The sequence below is a fragment of the Podarcis liolepis genome (genome assembly GCF_965112155.1).
Source record: "Podarcis liolepis genome assembly, chromosome: 8".
NCBI lineage: Eukaryota > Metazoa > Chordata > Lepidosauria > Squamata > Lacertidae > Podarcis > Podarcis liolepis.
In genome coordinates, this window is record NC_139560.1 from 78257419 (window position 1) to 78278273 (window position 20855).

The 20855-nt window shown below is 39.5% G+C and overlaps 2 protein-coding genes across 37 annotated transcripts in view; both read right to left on the minus strand.

The window, feature by feature from the left end:
- Positions 1 to 664: 664 nt before the first annotated feature.
- On the minus strand, positions 665 to 17794 carry SLC6A19 (solute carrier family 6 member 19). The gene is made up of 13 exons (XM_083519356.1): positions 17674 to 17794; positions 15856 to 16189; positions 12938 to 13078; positions 11788 to 11928; positions 9348 to 9529; positions 8045 to 8155; positions 7072 to 7184; positions 6497 to 6625; positions 5677 to 5833; positions 5013 to 5217; positions 2905 to 3064; positions 1807 to 1969; positions 665 to 1176 (listed from the first exon to the last, which is right to left on the minus strand). The coding sequence occupies exons 2-13, from the start codon at positions 16055 to 16057 to the stop codon at positions 964 to 966; spliced, it is 1917 nt and encodes a 638-aa protein (XP_083375482.1). The 5' UTR covers positions 16058 to 16189; positions 17674 to 17794; the 3' UTR covers positions 665 to 963.
- Positions 17591 to 20855, minus strand: part of MAJIN (membrane anchored junction protein) — a 62052-nt gene continuing 58787 nt past the window's right edge. For all 36 annotated transcript variants that reach the window (XM_083519516.1, XM_083519544.1, XM_083519540.1 and 33 more), the window contains 3 exons: positions 20769 to 20844; positions 19060 to 19192; positions 17591 to 17953 (listed from right to left, as the gene is read on the minus strand). In XM_083519516.1, the coding sequence (XP_083375642.1) occupies positions 17896 to 17953; positions 19060 to 19192; positions 20769 to 20844 (267 nt within the window). In that variant the 3' untranslated portion in view covers positions 17591 to 17895. The remainder of the gene's footprint in view (positions 17954 to 19059; positions 19193 to 20768; positions 20845 to 20855) is intronic.

Genomic DNA, 20855 nt, shown 5'->3' on the forward strand with positions numbered 1-20855 from the left:
TTGTAATGAATGAAACTAATCTGGAGAGAGTGCATTACTTTCCTTATGCTTCCTCTTTTCTTGTCTTGCCTCTCCCATTCTACATTTGGCTTTGCAGTAAAAGATAGAAGACTTAAGGAAGACAGAGATTGAACCTTAAAAGAAAACTAGCAAACATTTCCAGCTCCAACATTTCTTTCTGTGTAATTAGAGAAAGCACATCTAAGTCCTGTCATTTTAAGAGCTCTGCCAAGAACTGATGAAATTGCTGTGTGCTGCTAATATTGGCTCATCTAGTGCATTATTGTCTACTCTGACTAGCAGTGACTAGATGTCTTTCCCATTATCCTGCCACCTGATCTTTTAAACTGGAGATTGAATCTGGGATGCAAAGCATGGGTTCTGCTACTGAGCTATGACATCCCACTGCCACCTCCCTTTATAACTTCAAAATAGCAGAACAGGTGACAAGCTGAGTCATTCATACAAATGTCTGTCATTTTCAGCATTCAGTTCAACATACAGTTGCAACTGAAATTATTCAACTCCCATTGCAAATCAGGTTTATTATCAAAATTTACAGACTTTCAGCTGTTTGCAATGAGCAAACCAAACAAAAGCAATTGAAATAGCTCAACACAGAATCAAAACAAGCAGTAAAAAAGAAGAATCAAAACTATGCATATTTCACTCGAATAGCATTTTGTTTAATAATACATTATTTGTCCAACATGGTGGCACACATAAGATAGGAAACAAAGCATTACAGGTGCATGTTTGGATAAAAGAGACATCTGTATTAACCACCTGCTAATCCAGCACAACTGGTAAGAAGAGTCACTCAAAGTGCATTAGTCTCATTTAGACTCTGGGACCCGCTAACCTTTTAACAGCTCTAATCCTGAACTCAGGAGAGGGAGACATCAGTGTTGCACCATCTCTCACTGAAAAGTCTTCCTGTAACACCTCAGGAAGGCGAGTTAATTACACTTTGTTCTTCAGTTCTCCATTTATTGATGCTTCTGATACGGCACTGATAAGATCCTGCCGTCCAGGATTTCTCCTCTTGCATAAACTTTGGATGCCTTTGTAGATAGCAAACCCAGGGATAAACAGGCTTGGTATTCCTGCAAGGACTACGATGATAGCATAAACCCAGTCAGGATATTTTATCGACATTGATTTGGGAAACAGGTCCTAAGGAAAAGACGACACACCTTTCAGATAGTTGTAGGTGGTGATGGTGCAGAAAATATGGAAACCTAAAGGCATCAATCTACCCATCCCCCTGAACTGCATTTAAGCTAGGCTCCTTGGAGTGCAGGAAGAGCAGTGCCAGAAACTTATTTTTTTGCTTTTGCAAAGGCCAAATTGGTATACCCAGCACCGCTAAAGGGAACTGAGAACTCAGCTACATTAGTAAAGAAAAAATGTATTAAAACACTGTGACACCAGACAGCGCTGTGGAGTTCTTTCGCCAGTGTGATTTCACATTATGTTTACAAGAAAATTTACAAGCTTTTTTTAATGTGTCTATATCCAGTCTGAGGTCCCATTCAATGCAGGCATGCCTTAACAGGGATTGTGATCAATCATTTAATTTCAATTAGTAGCCAATTTAGAGCAGGTAATTTATTTTCCCTAAGGGGAAAACAAATTGTTCTTCTTCATCTGCCCCAACAAGATATTCAGCAAATAGTCCTTGTGGGGATGTGGGAAGGGTAGCAAACTGTGGATTGGGCAATCAAAGGCATGCTGAGCACAGCGTGAGTGAAGAGAAACCCATAAAATAACTTGGGGTGTGCTTCTTTGAACATGTGTACTTACGTATTCGGGATCCCAGACATTGTATCGTAATTCTTCTCCCACTTTCACCACAAAGTAAAAAAGGAAGATAACCAACATGATAAGAGGACTGATAAATCTCCAGGTGGCCTGCCAGAAGATATTGGGTTTGTGTCCAATCATGAACTTAATATCATCATTAAATCTGAGATAATAAAGAGAAAGGAAGTTTAGAGAAACCAAGCTGCTTTGGACAGATTAAGGGCCAACTCACACATGCATATTCATTACTTGGTAACTGTCATAAGGAAAGAGGGCATTACAGATACGTCAGAACTGACAGAACTTCCATATCTGCTTGCATTGCCTAAAAAGTTATATCTTGTAATGGAATCAGCTCTCACATTCAGAAGCTAGTTATCAAGTGTAGACAAACTGTTGCATGAATTTATGTATAGGTTGGGGGGTTGCCCCTCCAGCAGATATCATGCACATGCAGCCCACTACCAAAATCAGCACAATTGCTTTTGTGACTTTTGCGATTTGTCCCCACAAAACACCCCATCACAGTTTCTTCCTATCTATTCAAAGGGCCTTTGCTGCACGATACCAAATGTAACAATTCACTGATAAATGTATCTATGTACTGGCTCACTGGGAAAACTTCAGAAATTCATATAGACGTGAGCTCAGCTACTCAGCAGCCCCTCTGCCTGAGTATTAATTCCTGGCATCCTGATACCTGAATGCCAGACAGGTAGCTATTCCAGAAATAACAAACCCAGATGAAGACAAAAGGGTGTGATTAACTTGGCTGGGAAACAGGGAAATGTAAATATCTTTTTTGTTACACTTGATGGGAGTTTGGTGGAGGGCAAAGAGAACCATGGGGCAGGGTCCAGGATGCAAAGCATTTTGTATGCATTATATTTGTAATCCTTAAAACAGTCCAGTAAGGTGGGCTTAGAGATTTTATGACAATCAAGTAGTATATAATTTTTGTTAAACAAATAAAATTATTTTCCTTGTACTTTTGAGAGGCGGGTGGGAGAATAAGTGGCTTGCACAAATCTAGCTACAGAATTTTTGGCTGACAGGAATCCAGAGACACTTTCTATTTGAGAAAGTTTCACATCTTACCTGTCTATCCCATATATGTAGACAACGGAAAACATCTCGAAGAAAGCAATTATCAGCAAAGGAATGGAACCAGCAAAATTATCAAACAGAGCCAACCAATAGTTTCCTGATCTCAGCACAAAAATAATGGCAAGCAAGAAAGATGTCACACAAATCAATCCTGTAAAGAAACAGCAAACACGATCAAACAAAATAAAATGTGAAGCAGAAAGTTTAACTAAGAAAATTAAATAAATATTATAATACAAGAAACATTGGCAACACCTCAAGGATCAAATTAGCTAGACATGAAGAAAATGTATTGATCCAGTTTTCACACATCATGGTGAACAAGTTAACAGTTTATTGCAAACACACTGTCTCTCCCACCCTCTGCTCATTCTGGTAGGAAAGAAGCTGACTTCTGCTATAGTATTACATCCAAGCCAGGAGCTATGATTTGTTTCATTCCAACAAAGCATGCTCAGTAAGCAAAGAAGAAACATTGAGTACAGGTTGTGGCTTGCTGTGAGTGAAACAAACCAAGATCCCTGGCTCAGACATAACACTTAGCCAAGAATGGTGTGTTCTTTCCTCTGAACAGTAGCTGGGAACACAGAAACAGATCAAAAAAGTTGCAATCTATGGTTGATTGCAATGTGCGAACAAAGCCATTCAGTTTTTGGAACTCTATGGAGGATTTAAAGTCAAGGGGGAAAGAAAAGAAATTGCTCCTTCAATTATTATTATAGATTTAGGAAGTTAGGAATAGTTATAGATTTGTATGGACACTGCTTCTGAAATTCAAAGTTTGAACTCCTCAGAGAGACTGGTCCATCTCAAAAGTGTTGCTGTTGTTGTAAATAAAAATATGCCCTTTTCCCTTATGGGGTATCCAAGAGCCCATATAGAGTCCCTACATAGGTTCCCTATTGGTAGGAGAAAATAACAGAGGCCAACCAGAGAATATTGAGAAGCGAAGCAGCTAGTAAGCTTGATCTTTATTGATCTGTTGCAACAGGGTACCCCCCTCACACGCAGGAGAGGAAGAGGACCCAGAACAATGGCCTGCAAGGCCTTATAAAGACTTTTGAAATTCCCCTTCTCTAGATCAGGACCACCCCCAGAAACATTATGCATACATCACAGAAGGGGTGTAACCTAAGACCACCCCTCAGATACATCCCACCTACATCACAGAAATTTAAATGTTGTTTTTCTCCTGTCCCAGTTTATCTCCTGTCTGGCAAGTTGCTTGATTGGATTTCTGGGGAGCCTGGCCATTCTTTTGTAGTGCTAAAATACTTATTTCCTGGGCCAGGTCACAGGCTCACACCTTATTCATATCTTTGAGACAGGATTTGAGAGGAAGAGACAATGGGGAGGCTTTTCCATTTTTTTACCATGCAGAGAAACATTTGCTCAGTTTAGGAATCAAAATGGTTCCAGGTTGGCTTTCCTGTGTTGATCTATGTATGTGCAGTTATGAACATTACGATATCTTTAAGACCATAAAATTCCTATCACATTGTGCAAAAAAAAAAAGGGGGGGGAAAGCTGACTGCTATCCAAAGCTACATGCTCACAATCAATTCCCTTCTCCTCCATCAGCAATATTCAGCAGCAGGGGTTGCTTTACTGTGTTTGGCTGCAAATACAGGTCCAGTGAGTAGCTGCAGTGATTTCACTCTGCCTGGCTTGCTGGCAAAACTCATGAGCAAGTTGCTGACTTTTTACCATCATCTTTAAAACATGCTTCATTCATACTGGGTCAGATTCAGCTAAGTTGTTGTGCTAGCAAAAACCAACACAACAAAGCCTGTTGATGCAATGGTACTTTCCCCAGCCGTCCTCTGCACCACGACAGCTGCAACCAACCCAAAACTCCTGAGGAGGGTCAGGAGGACCCCACAGAACAGGGGGAAAGGGAAAGAACATTCTTTCTAGCAAGCAGAAATGCTTTTTCTGATTGAACTATTGTCTTAGTGCAATACTGAATTCCACCCAATGAAAATAAAGTATTACATCATTTAACTTGAAAGAAGCAAAATACTACTTGAATTCTGACGACCACTTTGCAATCCCTCTGTTGCCACACCCTGGTTATACTACCATTTTTTTCAACTAACCTGTAACAAGTTCCTTAGGCCATTTCTTCGGTATGATTTTGAGATCGTTCAGTGGCACCATAACACCCTCTATATTCCCAAACATAGATGATAAACCTAAGCAGAACAGCATGATAAAGAAGAGGATGGACCATATTGGCGAGGCAGGCATTTTGGTGATGGCCTCAGTGAAGACAATAAATGCTAAGCCAGTTCCTTCAACACCCTGCAGAAAACAGCAATAGATATAGATGGAATAAGACATACAATTATTGATCATTTTAAAACACACTTTAAGTCGCTCAGGTTAGACCAACTACAGGCAACTTCCTAAGCCAATAGGACCGTATCATTTATCATTCTATCACTAACTGCTCTTCCACCAAAGCACCCAAGAAAGAGTACAAGAATAGAACCAGATAAAATCATCACAAAAGCGACAATGAATAATGTTTTTGTTCAAGCAACAGCAGCCATATGCTAAAATCAGTTATGATAATTTCCAAGAGGGTAAATAAATTATCTCTCTCTTTCATTTATGTTTATATAATTTGGGTCTTACAATGGTCGAGGACACATGTGGTAAATCATAATCAATGGTTCACCAGTAATATGGAAGTGACTCATGCTTATTGATATAAAGTCCTTTATTATAATCTTGTTAGCTTCCATGTTATCACCTTACATCACTTAAGAATGATTCCAGGTCACAGGTCTGAAATGTAAGAGTTGCAAAGGTTGCTGGATCTGTCGTGTTGAGCCAAGCTTGCATTTGTTCAAAGTTTTCCTGGGTTACATTACCTTCTGGCAAATCAAATGCATTTGTCAGAGTGAGGATATTTCTGCAAATGCAAAAGGAAAGGAAAGCAGTCAATGCCTCTTCACACAGATTTCTTAAGTTTTATCATTATGACAATGAATTAGTAAATAATTTTTTTATGCTCACAGAACAACACATTTAAAAGAATGCAGATACATTACAGTGGGGTCAAAAGTAAGTTCTGACTTTACCATCTGCTTCCTAATTTCTATTGAAAATAGAAAGTATTTTGCTACTTTATCAGGCTGTAATAAAAATGGAGGCATCAGTTAAATAAAAAGGTATCAGATCCTTAGAGGCAGAGTTCTTAATAATATGGAAGGGTATGCCTCCCAAATCCTATATTTCCTGTGCCACAAGGACAAAGTTGTTAGCTAAGTTAAGAGAGCTGAGGGCAGAACATTAAAATAAATTAACTTACATGTTCTCTCCTATTTGTAAATAGCTGTTTGCCCAGATACAACAAGGGTTATTTGTACATAGAAAATGTTCTGGCAACCACATGCCCACTGTTTTCCCACATCATTGACAGTTCTGCCCGTTTTGCTTGCTTATTAGAGAAGAGAAGTGATCCCACAAACCCCAGGAACTATAATTGTCTGTGCAATTGGCACTCATATTGGGGAGGGGGAAGAGAACAATGATCTGGGATGCTTTAATTGGAAAACAGAAAAAAAAAACTTACTGGCTAAAGCAATTGTCATATCTCTCTGTTGCTCTGAATCCAATGATTGAGTATATGACAGTAGCTGCATAAATGGATGTGAGGCCATTAATCACAGAGATAGTCAGAGCGTCCTTTTCACAGTTGTTACTGGAAACCAAAACACAGAAACAAGCTCACCGGGTGATCTTGGGCCAGTCACTGTCTCTCAGGCTTATGTACCTCTGGGATTTGTTGTGAGGTAGAAATGTGCAGGGGTGGGGAGGTGGAGAAACGTGTGTGTGAGCCCTGGTTGCTCAGTTTCCTACATCTTGCATGATAAGAATTGTGCTACAAATAGTAATACACAGTCTTCAATATGAAAGAAAGGAGAAGGAAGGACTTTTCTAGAACTCGATCTTGAGCTACCTTGTTTTCTTCTTCCCATTTGTTTTTTGTTTTGTTTTTGTTTTGCTCAGGTCAGGAGCAACATATGCCTTCCAAGATACTTATGAGATAGGATTGGAGGGTGTCACTGTCAAGAAATGAACTACTACCAATTGTGAAATTGTGTTCTAAAATTGAATTGACTTTTTCTATTTGGTTTGACAACTTACTGAATTGAATTATAACTAGAGAATGAGATGAGGCCTCCAAAGGCAAGGGAAAATGAAAAGAATACTTGAGCTCCAGCATCAAGCCAAGTGGTTGGGCTAGCCAATTCTGCAACCTGAGGAACAGAACAAAAGAGCTTCAAAAATTGGATAACTTTACAGCTAAAATGGAACAAAGGCATGTCCTAGCTGACTCTGAGCATGCAACCTGTTCATTTAATATAAAGTGTGGTATGGGAGAATCCCACCGCTTGGACCATCCTACTCCTGTCATTCAGTGCATAATCCAGCAGGCAGGTTGAAGGAACTGTCCATAGGAGGAGAAGGGTGCAGAATGGACAGGCAAGGCAAGGCAAGGAAGGCTATGCGTGTGGACAGCCAGGCAAAAGATTTCCAACAGAAACCTGCCTTAGCCCTGTCTATCTAGATCCTTCCTGTCAACACTGACTGCCAGCAGTCCTCCAGGGTCTGACGAAGAGGCTTTTCCCACGTCTTTTACCTGCCATCTTCTTACTGGCTATGAACCATTCTTGGACCTCATTTGCTACCTGTGTGCAAATGATATATGCTTCCATTGAAATAGGGCACCTCCCACGCTCCTAACTGGAAAGATGCATTGCTCGGACTGAAGAGCCAGGAAGATTGAGGGTTTATGTGTCAAGGTGGAACACAATTGCCCCCCCCCCCGTCATCTGGGAAACTGCTGAATCAGCAGGTGATATTTGCAGGAGCCTCAGCTAACACGTTAAACACATCTGCACAGGTAGAAGAGGGCAGGGCATCACCATTTACTATGCAACCCCTCTCCCTCAGCAAAGTGGCATGTCTGTCTGTCTATATGACTTTGATCATGGAGGGCTTAATGATGTCCAGAAAATAATCAGTGTAAATGATGCTGCAAATGGCTCATTTCTCTTCAAACTTTCAGTTATTCTGTTTACTTGGGGTGGTGGGTGGGGATCTAATCAATACTTACATCAGGCGTGAAAAGATATACAATTCCACTGGTTGATCCTTTCAGTGTTAAGCCACGGATCAGGAAAATTGTAAGCACAACATAAGGAAGTGTTGATGTTACATACACAGCCTGGAGAAGGAATATGTCAATTGAATACGCACAACATGAATACGCCTCTTTTGTTACTCTTACTTCTTTCATTCCTTCCCATCCACAGCTCTATTGTCTCCCACACTGTTGAAAATTTTATTTGTCACTTTCAGAGCGGAGAACTGCCTTCCCCCCTCCTTAACATTACTCTGTAAATCACCACGTGCATTGATGGCACAACAAAAAACCCTAAGGAAAATTTAAAGCATTGGGTGAATTTGTTTCAATGAAAAATGGCATGGAAAGTAGGAAACTGGGAGAAAAACCATAAAGATTTGCATGTATTATCAGTTGCCAATATTGCAGGTGTACAAATTATAATTGTTCTACGGGAGCTACTTCTGCAGGGTCTGACTCCACATTATATGGGTTTTTTTCTAAATCAAGAACCAAGTGGATCAGATGAATGATGTAGCTCAGGAAGGAACCACATCACTCAGTCTGTCTAGATGGTAGCAGATCAGATTGAGGCTGTACCACATGAAACCCACATTGCATAAGCACTACAATAATCTGGCTTGTATCTGCATATATTTACAAATGTCTTTTCTGATTCAGCAATACATCTGAACCCGGCCTCTGATGACACTATGTGCTTCAATTTATCTAGAGTTTACAGGTCACACATTGAGACATGAGCCTGCTCTAACCTACAATGCCACAAAATAGACGTTGCGGCAAACATGGAATTTCCATCCCTCTGTTTGTCCCCATGTGCTGTGTTTGGTTGTTCTGGGGCTTGTGTGTACACTGGTGCTGATACATGTTGTTGTTGCTAGGCTTGATCATTATTATGAACTGCTTAAATTTTAGCATGTTTTTAAAACTTTGTTTTATATTAGGGCTCTGTATAGCCAATCGGCACATTGATTGAGACAACTGATAAAAATAACAAGTAAATAAAATAAATAATAAAGTGAAAGCTGAGGCAGGGTGGAGAAGGATCTGTTGGGAAAGAAGTGGCCGGCAACAAGGAGAATGTTTTGCCCCCTTCTGGCCCAAAGATACCATCCAGGGTATTAAACACACCCCAAGCCCCACTTAAATCAGCACACACAGAGACAGGTCTGTGAGCCCAGTTTGGGGGAAAGCAGCTGCAGCAATCCCTAAAATGGTTGGAAAACAGAATATAAGAAGTATCTCTGATTTCGTTCATACAAGACAAAAGTACCTTTCCTGTCGTTTCAATGCCTCTAATCGTGCACACGTACACCACTCCCCAGGCACATACTAAACATAACAGCAGCCACCACTGTACAGTTCCAGTCTCGTCAATATTGGTGGAGACATTTAATGTCTTCCTGTACCAAAAATAATCAACAGAAGAGCTCTTTGCACATTCGTACACGTAACCTGAAACCAAAGAAACAGTCCTATTAAGCAATGCTACAATCCAGTGGGAAGCTTTTCTGTGCAAGCTCCATTATAATGAAAAACCACAGTGCACTCTTGCACATCTCCCATTAATTTCAACAGAGCGTGCACAATAACCTTTACAGATTTGTTTCATTTAAAGAATCTATACCCTGCTTTCCATTGCTTGTCTCAGAGCACTTTACAGTAAAAATAAAACATACAATGTACAAAATTTAAAACATTGCAAACAGAAGCATTAAAACAAAGGTTTCCGGAGGAGGGGAAACATCTTAACCTAGCATCTGACACTTAGCAAGGACGATGACTGCCCGATTTCAAACTTTCAGTGGCCTATGCCACAAGTTTGTTTTTTATTTTGTTTTATAAACATCGGCAAGAAAGCACCTGACCTTCGCAAGGACACTGAGAGTGGCTTGTGAAATTCATACCCAACTGGGGTGCCTCTTTATGCAATTGAGATGTTTTGAGTCAATTCTTCTAATCAATTAATCAGTAAAACCTGCAGACTTATTTTAAAAAAAAATGACAGGGTGTGGGTGAGTGGAGTTGCTATTTCTTCCTCCTCTGCCTATCAACCTTTGACCAGTCACTCCTCTTCCCTCAGGAACAAGAGAGAAAAGCACACATTGGCATTGCATGAAATGCAGCACACAGGAACCCTCCATTCTACCAGCCTGGTAGAAAATGAGCTTTTCTGTCTGAGTGCTTTTTAAACTTTTGCCCTGCCATTTTCCCCAGGAAAACCTGCTCTTTAACTCTGAATTGGAACAAACAGCAATTCGGGTTTTCCTCGGATTGCCATAAAGTGTGGGCTTTCCTGGGGAAAGTGGCAGAACCCAACAAAAAAAGTGCAGACCTATGCCTAGAAATTCAGCACAAAAGCAAGTCTGGGTGAGCCCTTTGTTTGACTGATAGTTTCAGCCAATTGGCTACTTTTAATTGGTGATCACTTTTTTTATTGAGTATGATAATCATTGCAACCCTAGATTGCCGGTAGAAAGCAGGCATGGATTTATTTAAACCAGTCAGACTTTACTGAGTCGCCAAAACATAATTCATTTCCAGGGCAGTTCACAAAACAACAACAAAACAGTTAAAATGCCATGCAATTTCTAAGCCAGACTAAAAGATTACAACACCCTGAAAATAATGCTAAGGTCTGTTCTCATAGTGGTTTTCAGAATTCAAGATGCAACACTTGGCTCAACCTGCTAAGACTATAGCTTACCCAACAGGCCTTCCAAAACAGCCGAAGGAAAGCCAGTGGTGAGTCGAACCGATAAGCCTCCCTTGGAAGAGAATTTCAGATCATGGGCACCCATTATTAAGAAAAGTCTGTTCCTCAAAGTCATTGGCAGTTGGAACCATAACTCACCCTTATTTCCAAATGGTTCTGATGCCAGAATAATGTGCAGGATAGCTCAGTTAATATAACTTCCTGGATCTTGGCCCTTCTGTTTGGACAGTCACTTAGATCTTACCACTGGGCAATAGTGATGCTTCTGGGATTTCTCTGCACCCACCAGCTGTGCTCAGGGCTGGCCTTGCTATGCAGCAGTGTGAAATAACCTGCTTCGGGTGACACTATGAATGGGAATGGTGTCTGAAGGCAGGAATTGTTGCCTGAACGGTGGTTCAAGACTTTTTAAAGTGTTATTCTTACCATGGGGAGATGCGATTTGGGAAGGGACCTAGAGCATCTGCTTTGCGTACAGAACATCCCACGATCAATCTCTGACATATCCACGTAGGATCGGAAGAGACTCCTACCTAAAACCATGGACAGTCATTGCCAGTCAATGCAGACAATGGTGAGGTTGATGGACCAATGGGGAAATCCCTATGTTCCTATATTTGTTCCTAATGGCCAGCACGAGGCAGGAGGTGGGGTGATAGAAAGTATTTATTGGTTAGATCCAAACTATGTAGGACACATTTGCTTTCCAATGAAATCAATGAGCTGAATATTAGTGAGAAATGCAATTAATTTACTGGCCCCTACACAAGGTTTTCATATGTGCAATAGGTGAAAATAAAATAACATTCTGCCCTGAGCCTTACACTACAAAATGGTCTTGAGGAAGCTTTCCTATTGTTGTTGTCTCCAGCTCAGCAGATTAAAACATTACCTTAATTCAAAATGATCTTTGGTAAAAGACTGTATTTTCTTATGCTGTTTGCAGAGAGAAGCCTCTTTATGATAGACTGCTAACTATTACAAGCATAATCTGTACCTGTTCTGTTTTCATCAGCAAGTGGGCATTCACTCCAAGGCAGTGGCTCTTGGAATGAGTTGAAGAAATACCACATCACCCAAGCAATAATAGTATTATAGTATAAGCCCACAAAGAAGGAAACAATCATTGCTGCTATACCTGTAGGAATAGAGAGAAAGCATTTAGATAGATCCTTTTTGTATTTAAAAAAAAAACGATTTTGAGGAACAATGATGAGGAAATGAAACTGACAACAGAACAAACCTTAACAGGTGCAACAAAATTTTGAAGATGTATCCCTGTCCCTTTCCACACTGAAATATCTAGTACAGTGGTACCTCGGGTTACATACGCTTCAGGTTACACCCTCCGCTAACCCAGAAATAGTACCTCGGGTTAAGAACTTTGCTTCAGGATGAGAACAGAAATCGCACGGCGGTGGCATGGCAGCAGCGGGAGGCCCCATTAGCTAAAGTGGTGTTTCAGGTTAAGAACAGTTTCAGGTTAAGAACGGACCTCCGGAATGAATTAAGTATGTAACCAGAGGTACCACTGTAGTTTTCTAAGAATAATCCACAGAAGGAAGCAGAAATCTCCATATATTTAAGGGTGCTGACCTCACAAAGCTACAATTCCCAACACCCTTAACAAAACATAGTGCCCAGAATTCTCCATGGTTGTTTGAGTGGCATAAGAGGGCTTTGGATGTATGGTGTTAATTGTTAAAATCAATTTGAGGCCACAGACTGGTCCCTCATCAGTGTGTGTATCTGAGTTTCAGTCTCAAGTCAAGAAAGAAAGTCCAAATTATTTTTCACCAATACATAATATACACATAGCTGATAAAGGACAGCTTGTTGGATTTTATTGAAAGACTTGTCTCTTCTCCCTTCAACAAAATCACTGTCCATTTCTTAAAGAAAATGGAAAAGTAGGACCATGTAGATTGCACTACTCTTCCATTTTTTCCTCAAAAAAGAAGCCGGGACTTTCTGCTCCAAGAAAAATGACTGGAGGGTTGCAAATTGAATATAGTGGTGTGTGGAACCCCCCAATAAAATCTGAGTGAGTGAGGCATGGCGATTCCAACCTAAACACCTTGCATGAAAGCATATGTATGCTTATAATGCCAAAATGTTGCTGAGTATTAAAATACATTAAAACTTACCTACGCCCTTCAGGGCGGGATGGATAGCACTCCAGACACCCACACTACCTCTTCTAAGTCTTTGTCCAATGGCAAATTCAAGGTGGAGCAATGGGATGCCTTCCAGGACAAGCAAAATGAGGAAAGGGATCATAAAAGCTCCTGCAGGGGTAAAATCCAAAATGAGTATGTTTTATACCCAGGGTGGAGAACCTGTGGCCTTCAGATACAGCTGGACAACAACTCCCCCCATCCCTGACAATTGACCGTATGGGCCAGGGCATGGGGGCTGATGGGAATTGAAATCTAACAGCAACTAAAGAGCCGCAGTTCCCGATTGTTTTATTGTTCTTTAAATGCAAAAGGGCAACTGGGATAAAGTGGTAAGGATGCAATGGTAAAGAAATGCAGAAAATGAGATACAAGAGCAATTGTAGCATATCCTTTTGTGAATAATGTATATTTTACCACGGTTTTCTAAAGAAGCAAGTAAAAACAGTGCACTACTGCAGAATTTCAGGCATCATCTGTCGCCACACTCTAATACACTATCAACATGACTACCTCTTCAAAATGAAACTCGGGTATTCTCAGGAGAGTCTTACTTCTATACATTGAGGGAGAAGTTACAAAATAAGACTCAAACCCATGTGTGGGGTGGGGGACAGACAGACTGGAGTAAAAGGGCATCAAAATTATCTCTTTTCTTTAAAAAGTACTTGTAGTTTTATAGCCAGCATTGCTTGGGAATTCCAAGAAACCCAAAACTCAGTGTGGTTTTGAAATCGGTGGTTAACATCAGTGCAGTTTTGAAAGGTTCATTCTGCCATCTTGTTTAAAATTGTATCCAAACATAGACCAAAAAAAACCCTACTCAGAAGCCATCATGCAAAATTTGGCTGTGAAGCATCCAAATGCATAGCAAACAGCTTTCCAAAATGCATAGCTGATTCACTAATTTTCCCATAGCCAATTGCTCACTGGGCGTATTGTCTGTTTCTTAAGCAAAACAGCATGTCAAAAGAGCGAGCAAGAGAGAGAGAAATGATCCAGAATAGCACAAAATCATTTATCTCATATGGCATTTCTGTTCAGTCACTAACTAAATATACTGGAATATTTCCCTCCAGAGGGGAATTCTCTTACAGAATTATCATAAATCATTTAATAGCCCTGTGCAGAAAAGTGATGCTTTTTAAACTGTTTTAATCCAATGCTGAAACATTTGTACAGCTCTACCTTAGAAAGCGGAACATGAAGTAAATTCTCTCAAATGGTTAAGATGCTCTCACATTACTCTCTATGTTGAAATTTGGAGCACACACTGTGGTTACCTGAAAAATCTGAAAGTGGCACTTTTTTTACATTGAACAGCTGAAGTTCAGGAGGCAAAGTTTATCTCATAATGTAGGCCTGCACTCCAGCCACACATTGAAAACAATCTTAGGCTGATGTTTACCTGCTAGAACTAGCATGCAGGGTGGGGATTTCCTATAACAATGAGGAATGTGTGTCTGAGCAAAATGCAAGCTTCTCTTACTAATATTTAATTGCCATGTTAATCAGTATGCTAAATATGTAACACATTGAGTACAGTATTGAAAGTTTAGAAATTGGCATGTCCTCCTTCAGTGAGTGAGAATGTGTGACTGGCTTTTAAATAAACACTTTCCTGAGATAAAGATTAACACACCCGAAATGCAGTGAAAGCAGGAATGGGAGTGAAAAGAAATCCCTGAATTTGTTTTTTTAAATTAAAAAAGAAAATTGTCAGAAGCAGCTTGAATCTCTCTCAGATTGTTGGCCTGCCTGTATGACGTCAAGCAGATCATTATACACAGTGGATCAGCACTTTGGCAAGGTGGAGATTCAGTAAGTATATTAACAAAGAGATTTAGTGGGATATGGACTTTAACCAAGTGAATGCAGTGACATATGTTTTCAAGAAGCCTCGGACTTACCCAGATGGCACTGTGTCTCCCTCTTTTAGAATGTGCTAAATCTCCCCTTTCCCTGTTGTCGTTTGTCTATTGTGTTTGTTTTTGCAGTGTGAGCAAGTCTGTATGTGTAGCTGGAATAATATTTTGTAGGCAATGGTTGCTGATACATGGGTAGGGTTATTTTACTCAGGGTAAGGGACAGGTAATTTTAGAGGGGTGTGAGTGGATTGGTAGATCTTATTTTTCTGAATTTTTCTTCTGCAGTAAAAGCAAACTTGCATGAAAAGGCACAGGTCCTAAAATATTACAAAGTGATTAGCTGCATCAAGTAGTCTTATATTTCAGAGCATTGCCCCCAAATATACTACAACACAAAGTAGGTGCAATGGTAACTATTTTAGACCTATTTTAATTGCATGAAAGTTAGAAAAACCTCTGAATTATGAAAAAAGCTGCTTAATTTAATAATGATAATAATGATAAAACCACCACCACCAGTGGGAACTGGGTTGTTCACAATAGTAATCATTTGTACAAAGCACAGCATTTCTTGACCAATCCTAATTTTAAATTAGCTCATGTTTGTATTTAAAATGTTAATGACTGTTTCCCTTTTACAGTCAGACACAAATGAGAAACCACAAGAAATTTGGGTCAGCCTTTCTTAACTTTCTGAGAATGCCCATTTGTTTAGAAATTTGTACCTCTGTCATTATTGCTGCAATTCCATGCATGTTATAGTCAGGCATTTGGCTGACTGAACTCAACAGAACTTCATTCTAAATAAATGCAACCATATAGCACAATCATATGCAAATCTCTCAATTTCCTCAAATGATAGGGTACATGATTGCTTTACACGTTCTCTCTAAACTAGGCATGGTTTTTTGGTCATTGAAAATCATAGTGATTGAGAAAAAAATTACAATTTTCCGCTCCATTCAAGCATTTTCACTCAATAAATGTCTGCCTCCACCATCTGCGTGATCTGAGACATACCTCCTCCGTGGCTCTGGCAGAGATAGGGGAATCGCCATACATTGCCCAGGCCTACACAAAACCCTATGCAGGTGAGCATGTATTGTGCCTTATTATCCCATTTGGGTCTTGAATCCGCCTCTGTAGCCTCAAGGTTTTCAAGGTCCTCATGGGAAGGTATTCTCAGTTCCAAGTTGGGGTTTGGCAGCTGCAGTTTTACCATGATGTCTCTGTGCTTGGATGTCCTTGCTCAAGAATCCGTAGCTGGTTCTGGGGCCGGCCAAAGAAAGGGAGCCTTGGCTGCTGGCTTCAGCTCTTTATAGTGAACCTTTGACACTAAACTTGATGGTGCTGACTTGGGGTAGAAAGGAAGCGTCAGCAAGTCATTTGATTAACCAAGGTTACTCAGAGACTTATTAATGCCTTATCTGCCAAAGCTCCAACTGAGCGCAGTGATTGCGTGGTATCAAAATGATCAAGACAAGTAATGGCAATTCACAGGGCAATTTGCTCCAAGGTACATAAAGCAGTATGTTTAAATAGACCTTGCCACACCCCTCTGCTAACCATCATTTGCAATAAAGTGAAGGACATTATCCCAGCAAAATCAAAGCCCATAACCAAGTTCCTGTAACTCCCTACAATCTCTGTTAGTAATCATGCTTGCTGAGACCTCCTGCCGCTGCCAGTATCTGCACATCCTGCATCGACGCCTTTACAAGGCTTATATTTCATTATTCTTAGTAAGCAAAATATTTGGGCTATAGATCAATTTGGGTAAAAGTGTTACAGGTGATGAGAAATGAAGTTTTGTGAGACACTTAACATATTTAAGAAATGGTACCAAAAAATTAAACCAAAGGGTGGATTCCTCAATTTGATTTAGACGTTACGGAGCTCTGAATTTCATTAGAAGTAGCAGGGGGAACTGCTCTGCTGGCATGGAGGGTTCTGGCCTATCTGAAGGGTTCTAACAGCCGCTCTCAGCCATAGAGATGAATGAATCTGTAAATTTTGGTTTTTCTTTTGTTTCTCATTTTTCTAATCTTAAATTCGATTCAACACATTCCTGAATCAATTTGCTTCTTTAAAAAGGTAATCACAAAAATCAGTTTTTGTATTCATAGACATGCATTTCCCCTAATGTACACATTGTTTGGACAACTGCAATGCAAAATCCAAAGTAGTGTGAATTTCAAAGGATAACTGTTGGTTCATTTATTGTTTCAGAAAGTGCAAATTAGATAGGTTCCCATTAAATTGTGAACTGAACTGAACTGTGTTTTCCCCCCTATCCCTCCTCAGTCAGAAGCTGAACAAGATCCAATTTAAGTACAGTACTGTAGTAGAAAAGTGCTGGCCCAGCTCACATTTCTGATGTTCCCATATTTAAACAGAACATTACTTTCCCCACAACCAGTCTGGAAATTATCTGAAATTCCACCTAGGATTTGGTGCAAACAGTATCCTACTTTCCTATGACATATACCTTGGAGAAAGAAGTGGATATGAGTATACCCTCAGGGTATTCATTGTGCAGAAGTTAAAGATTGCCAGAATCAGAAATTAATCCTGTTATTAGCTGAAGGTGACACATTTAAAGTATCCACAGTTGACAATCTTTAAACCAGGACCGGATAATTTTGTAAAACACTTGATCTCTGTATAAATTGAGGGAATTAAAACACACTATCTCTATTTTTAGCAACCCATTTTAACTTTAAATATTGAAAAATATTGAAGAGCTGTGTCTTAGTAACTGCAAATTATGATAGTTTATTCCAATAAAACACAAATACAGTGTCTTGAAAAGAAAGAACTATGAATTCAAATACTCACTTTAACCATTTAAATTCTGGCAATACATGTATGAGTAAGTTTCAAAACCAACATAAGCACTCAATGCTGAAATGAGGGTTCAGACGCTAAGTATACAGGAGAGGTTTAAGCACCCTCAACTTCTAAAACAATTGCACTAAGTTAGAAAGCTGAGTTCTTTAGAAATCATTCATGTCATTCAAAAGATACAGGCAGCAACAATTTTCTGGTGGTGATAATGCTTTAGGAGGGCTGACTGCTTCCAGTAAAAATTTGCTGTAGTATCGGTGGGAACAGAAAGCTGGTGGGAGAAGGAGAAAGGGATATCACACTGAGAACACTGCTTGACAATGTGGAATATCAGCAACTTGGGTTTTCCAGGGGAAAGGAAACCTGTGATAAGGCTCATCCACACTACCTAGAAAGCATGGGTCCGAGTGGTTTTCCTGTTGCCCTGCTGCTTTCCCAAGGAAAACATGCTATTTAGTGCTGAACTGGAGCAAACGGCGAATCTATGGGAAACCTGATTGACGTTTGCACCAATTCAGCGGAAAAGATCAGGTTTTCCTGGGAAAACCAGTGAGAGAAGAGGAAGTCTCTTCACAACATGCACGCAGACAGACAATATTGCACCACTCTAGAAACATGGGAGATACACACACACACACACACACACACACACACACACACACACACACTATGCTAACAGCACACAATCGCTTATCCCTAATATACAGGAATTAAATTAACCGCCATGCTACGTCGTTTGGGGAGCATGAAGTCTTACTGGTATATATATATCTTTTGAAACCCTCAACAATACATTTTAGGGGTTTTTAAAACATAATTTTTGAGGAATTAGCATCAGAAAATAATCATTTTTAAGCTCACTTTTACAATAAAAATAACAAAGCAAATAACAAGGTACACTGTCTAAGAATATGACATGGAAAACCAACTAAGGTAAGGGAGGAAGTAAATTGTCTCCAGGAAGAATTGTTCCAGGTATTCATTTTTTTAAATTGTCCCAAAACTTTTCAGCTCAGTGACCCCCTTTTTTCAATGAATGTATGTGTGGTTATTATCCTGTCAAAATTGAGAGTGTTTGTGGGTCTCTTCACCCACAGTTCTGCCCTCCCAATGTATTCTTGTTACCGATTTATTAGAATTACATGAGGAAAGGCTTTTAAAAAAACAATACACAAAAAGATTATTTGCTTCCTGTGCTCCTGAATACAAAACTTCAGACATCATCATACACATGCAAAACACATGTCATTACATTAATAGCCTCAGTAGGTTTTAGGGATCAAATTAATCTCTAACATAAATCCCTTACTGGAGCCAATGTGAATACTATACTGGCTCCTGCTAGGAAGTCTAGATGCTTTAATGTTATTACATTACCTTTTCAATAACTCTAAAAAGCCTTTAGCTTTTAACTCCACATTTTCCTCTGCTCTCTTTTGTACACTTGCAACTTGTCCTTTCTGAAGGGTGTTCTCTGTATTTTTTGTCCTGACATATGCTGCAGATTCCCCTATGTGCAAAGAAAAAATACAAATTATATGGGGAAAGAGAACAATTACTCTGAATTCAATTCAGAAAGTATAAAATCAACAGTGGCAACACTAATGTGCACCACCTTGTAGTTTGAATCTCTCGTGTTTTTCTACATGAAAGAATATTTGTGGAGTTGGTAATAGGAAATAAGGCTTTTTTGGTGCAGTACCACATCTGTGCAACACTTTCCAATCTTTCCAGTGCCAGGCAAAAAAATTTTTTTTTTACTCTCACCTTCTCATCATTTGAATTGGGTTTTAATCTCTTCTAAAACTTGTTTTATTGTTCTGCTATTTTTAATCCTTCCAATCTTTTTATTAGGTGAATTGGGATGTGGTTTCATTTTAATTATGTATTGTCATTTGTTGTAAGCTGTTCTGAAAATAGAAACACTAAAGAGTGGCTTTCAGGAAGTTCTGTGAAAATGTACAGTAGAAATATTGTTTAAAAAATAAGATAAAATAAAATAATAAGGTAGTGCAATATTAAATTAAGAAACGTGGAAGAAGTGAGAAAAACGGAGAATTATCAGACATGCTGATGGAAGTCCAAAAAGAGGATATATATATGAAACACTAAAGAGTGGAGCATAAATAATTTCAAGAGATAAATAACATGAAAAATCTTCACCAGTTTGGTGAAAACCTGAGGCAGTTTATAGTTGTCACAGTTGTTTGCTGTCTTAACTCAAGGAAAGTCAAGATATGATCTTCATCACACAATTTTAAGGTGATATAATCTTCATCACACAATTTTAAGGTGAGCCAAGGCTACCCAGTGAGCTGAGATTTTTAATCTTGGTGTTCCCAGTCCAAGCCCAGTACTATAACTGCTACACTACACCAGCTGTCATACCCTCCCTTCCCCCTTTTATACTATATCTTGTTCTGTAAGTCTTGATGTGATTCCTACGCAACCAAGGACAACCAATGGGGACCAACTCAATGACTGTCACATGTAATGTAGCCGCTTTGAGACTCCCGAAGGGGAGTGAAAGGCGGGATATCAAATCCAAACTCTTCTAAGTCCCATTGCATCTGAGCTTACTACTTCCCTTTTTCAGTCATCTTAAACACTTTTCTGGGGTTTCTCTGAAGCTTCTCAAGGTACAGCAACCTATGGCTTCCAGGTGCAAGTGTCTTTACAATAAATTGAGACTACATGGGCTTACAAAAAATATAACTAAATTAGTGGAACAGAAAAAAATATTAAAGTTTTAAGGAAAAGATATTACAGGGGAAAGTTACAGAAAACCAGTATATTTTCCAATGGAGCAAAATAATAAAATGAAGTAGATTAAAACATGATCCTCTTTCTCTAGAACTGAATCTCACTTTCTCTCATACACTCCTCATACAGTCCTTCTTTCCTGCCTTTCTCTCGGGCATTCAAATCCTTTTCTTATTATGCTGATATCTACATTTATCTGCCCACCTCCAAGCTAGATGCCTTTGTCTAAGGCCCAATTCCTTCACATCATGATTTGAACCCAAGCTTCCAGGTGAATTCCTCTTCATAGGCTCACACCTTTACAGTAATAATTTCATACTTACACAACCTCTTATTTTCATAATCATTGTTAACAGTGGCAGAGCCACAATATTGACACTCAATTTCTTCTGGCTGATCCTGGGGGGAGA